At 37.8% G+C, this 3,636-nt stretch overlaps 1 protein-coding gene across 1 annotated transcript; it reads right to left on the bottom strand.

The window, feature by feature from the left end:
• Nucleotides 1-292: 292 nt before the first annotated feature.
• Nucleotides 293-3,436, bottom strand: NPY2R (neuropeptide Y receptor Y2). Its single transcript, XM_014844166.3, has one exon. It carries the CDS (start codon nt 3,418-3,420, stop codon nt 2,275-2,277), a length of 1,146 nt encoding a protein of 381 aa, XP_014699652.2. The 5' UTR covers nt 3,421-3,436; the 3' UTR covers nt 293-2,274.
• Nucleotides 3,437-3,636: the final 200 nt, after the last annotated feature.

Here is a 3,636-nt window from a genome sequence, read left to right as displayed (position 1 = left end):
GACCTGCTAGTAAGACACCCATGTGGACATGTCAAGTTGGTTGATAGAGATACAAGTTTGAAGTTCAGAAGAAAGGTCTGGTCTGAAAATTAACATACAGGCACTGCCAGAATATGGAGTATAATTGCAGGCAGGTGGATCCATTGACTCAAGTTCACGTACAGAATGGAAAGAGCTAGACTAACTGTCTAGGAGCCACCATTATTTTCCTTTCTTTAGTTGCATCAAAGGCTTACTATCTTGTCTTGAACAGGAACTCTGCTATAAAATATCACACAATCTCTCTAATTTCCCAGATTCTTTTTATTTCAACAGATAAAATCACTACATAAAGATATTTTATTAATGAGTTAACAGAATTAATTAGATCATATATATTAATTTGAATCTAATAATTTACTACTACAACAGGTGATATAGTAGTATTCACATTTCCTTACAGTGTAAGAATTCTCCAAGAGGAAAAATAACCTTTTAACCACAATTATCTCTTAGCATATTAAGCAAAGTAACTGCTATTTAAAGAATAAAAAGCTGCTTCTTGGACAGTTATGTTAAGCCCAACAGAAAAATGAATTCTTCAATTAAGTGATATATTACAGACATACATTATTTTTTGTTTACTTCTTAATTGGCCTTCCACTTAACCTAACTTCTATTGTTTTCATTCTTTCTCAGTATTCCAAAAGTACAGGGCGCTTCAAGATCAGTCTTTTATTTTAGCATGGAAGTAATTCAATAAGAGCCAAAGCATGAATTTTAAATATATCTATAAAATGAAACTCTCCAGTTCATAAAGTTAATGCTTGTAACTAAATATAATACTCATATCGAATTCATTTAAAATTTAAGAAATCTATTCACAAATTCAGTCATACTTACAAAAATATGATTGCAATGAAACTTCTTTAAGAGCATCCAAAGAAGTACAACTATTTTAATATCGTAATTATTTTTCATGAACATAATAGGGTTTTAAGCATCTTTGGGTACTATTGAAATAAAAATTATATCCATAAAATCATTAAAAGAAAAATACTATAGCATCTATGTTCCACTATTTATATACACAATTTTATTATATATATTCATAAGTTATACAAAAAATACAGCTAATTATTTTGAGAAGAGGACAATTTATGTTGGATTGGTCCAAATAGAACATTTGCAAGATGGAACGAATCCAATGTTTTTAATATTTCTTACCAAATGGGTTCCATTTTCATGAAATTATATTGTTTTACTAATCATGAATGGGTCCATGGAAGATGAATTTAAAAAAAAACAACACTACAGTGTCCTGTAAACACATTAGAGCTCTGTATCTGTGTAAAAATTGCTTACAAATAACCACAAGATGTTACAAAATGCCACAAAAATTATTTTCTAATCTGATTTAATTTTTCACTGAAGACAAACTCAGCTCCAATGTAGGAATAATACATGTTCAAAAAGTTATAACAATTAGCAATAATTAAAAGTATTATGCTGTAGGCTTCTTTGTTATCTATATGGTATCTACATAAGGCAGAGACAACTTGAAATGAGAAGTTAAATCATGGTTTACATTTCCGTAATTCTGAGAATTTTAGCCTTCCATTCTGAGTTGAAGAAACCCTTCACTAACCAAGCATTTGGTTTTAAGAACAGGCTAAATGAGTAAGGATTTCCCTGTCATTTGCCAAAATACTAATTATATAGCAAATTTCAGTTTATTTCCTTCAAGTCATTTGAATAGTTGGTAGCATTTACCTGCAGTGTTCCCTGATGGATTAAGCCCATAGGAAGAATAACAAAAAATCAAAATACAATAAAGGAGAGCCTACGGCTCCCTAGGGAAATTGGTGTTTAGTATCTTCTCACCAGACGTGGGGGGAGCAGTGAATTACACATCATCCCCAGTCTATACCCTAATGTGATTTGAAAGTCAACCTATTTACCCTCCACCTTTTAGCAAAGCTGATGACACCAATGCCTTGTTCAGTTTCCTTGACTCTGGGAAACAGTCAAAAGCATTTCTCTCTGCTTTTACTTGTCAATTCAACCTACCATCCAGGCAACTGCAATCAAACTATTTTGTTGTCCTATCTGAATGCTAGTGTTTTTACCTAGGCTCTGCCAACCAGTTTTCCACGAATTGCAACACAGATGCTTCCATTCAGATGCTCTTTTTCTTCCTTAAAATTGGAAATCAGGATGCACCTTTGAGCTCTGTGCAACCAGATTCATAGCTCTGGTCAGAATTCATCTGGACATTTTCACACTCCAGTCTCCTTACACAATGGTAGCATCTGTGAAAGAGTCATTGGCGCCATTGTTCTTTTTGACTTCCAGGTTCTTCATAGTCTTGAATGTCATGGACACCTCAGAGTGAATGGCGTCCAACCTCTGCTCACAGCGGAAAGCTGAGAGGAAAGCCTTTCTGTAGTTGCTGTTCATCCAGCCATACAGAAGGGGGTTGGCAAAGGTGGAGCACATGGCGATGATGTGGAACAGGGTGAAGATGAGTTTGTACTCCTTCAGGTCCAGGACATGGTTGTCAATGTCGACAGCAAGTTGGAAGGCATGGAGAGGCAACCAGCTGACAGCAAACACCACCACCACACACACCAGCATTTTGGTGGTTTTTTGCCTTCGCTGATGGTAGTGGTCATTAGCAGCTCCGGGGCTGACATGGTTCTTAAGTTTACTCCAAATGCGAGTGTAAGAAAAAGATATGATGCCCAGAGGCAAAACATACAGGATTAATAAGGAGGAAAGACTGTAGATAGTGCCATAGATGTTCTTCTCACCAGGCCACTTCTCAGTACAGGCCACAATCTCAAAGTCAGGATTAATCTCAATCATTGAATACTCCCGGAAGATGGCCAGGGGGCTTGCTAGCAGGGCACTGATGCCCCAGGCCAAGGCAATAATCAGGAAGCTGATTCTCTTGGAGATCCTGCTGTCTAGGTGGTAGACGATGCAACGATGCCGGTCCAGGGCAATTACTGTCAAGGTGATTGTGGACACTTGTACTGCCAGGCCCTGGGCATAGGGCACCAGGTGGCATAGGACAGGACCCATTTTCCACTCTCCCATTAAGGTGTAGGTAAGAGTGAATGGCAAGCACAAGGTGTTCACCAGAAGATCTGCCACAGCCAGATTGGCAATGAAAAAGTTGGTTACCGTGCGCATGCTCTTGAATTTGATCACCACATGGATCACCAAAGAGTTGCCAATCACCCCGAGCAAGATGATAGAGCAATAGGCCAATATGAGGACAATCTGTACCTCAATAAGCTTGGTGCTGTCTATAAGCTCTGGCTTAGGGTCAGGGCCCAGCTCACCTCTAGGAGTGGTTTGCCCTGGATCATAGTGCTCCACCTTCATTTCTTCTGCTGTCTGGTTCTCATCAGCCTCTGCACCTATTGGGCCCATACTGTGCAATTGGCGCAAGAGTCTACAATAAAAAAAGGAAAAGAACAAATCTGGAACAAGGAAAACATAGGGGTGAGGCAAATAAATATCACAAATGGACTGGTTTTATTTTGGTTGGGGCTCAAAACAGCTGTCCTTTGATTCTAAAATTGCACATAGTGTTACATTTAAATAAAACAGGCCCTTTAATAAGTCTATTCACAAATATGGATGAAT

Source organism: Equus asinus, chromosome 3, assembly GCF_041296235.1.
Source record: "Equus asinus isolate D_3611 breed Donkey chromosome 3, EquAss-T2T_v2, whole genome shotgun sequence".
NCBI lineage: Eukaryota > Metazoa > Chordata > Mammalia > Perissodactyla > Equidae > Equus > Equus asinus.
This window is presented reverse-complemented; position numbering and strand designations above follow the sequence as displayed.

Excerpts from the sequence above, each read along its gene's own strand:
- NPY2R (XM_014844166.3), bottom strand. The coding sequence starts at position 3,420 with ATGGGCCCAATAGGTGCAGAGGCTGATGAGAACCAGACAGCAGAAGAA.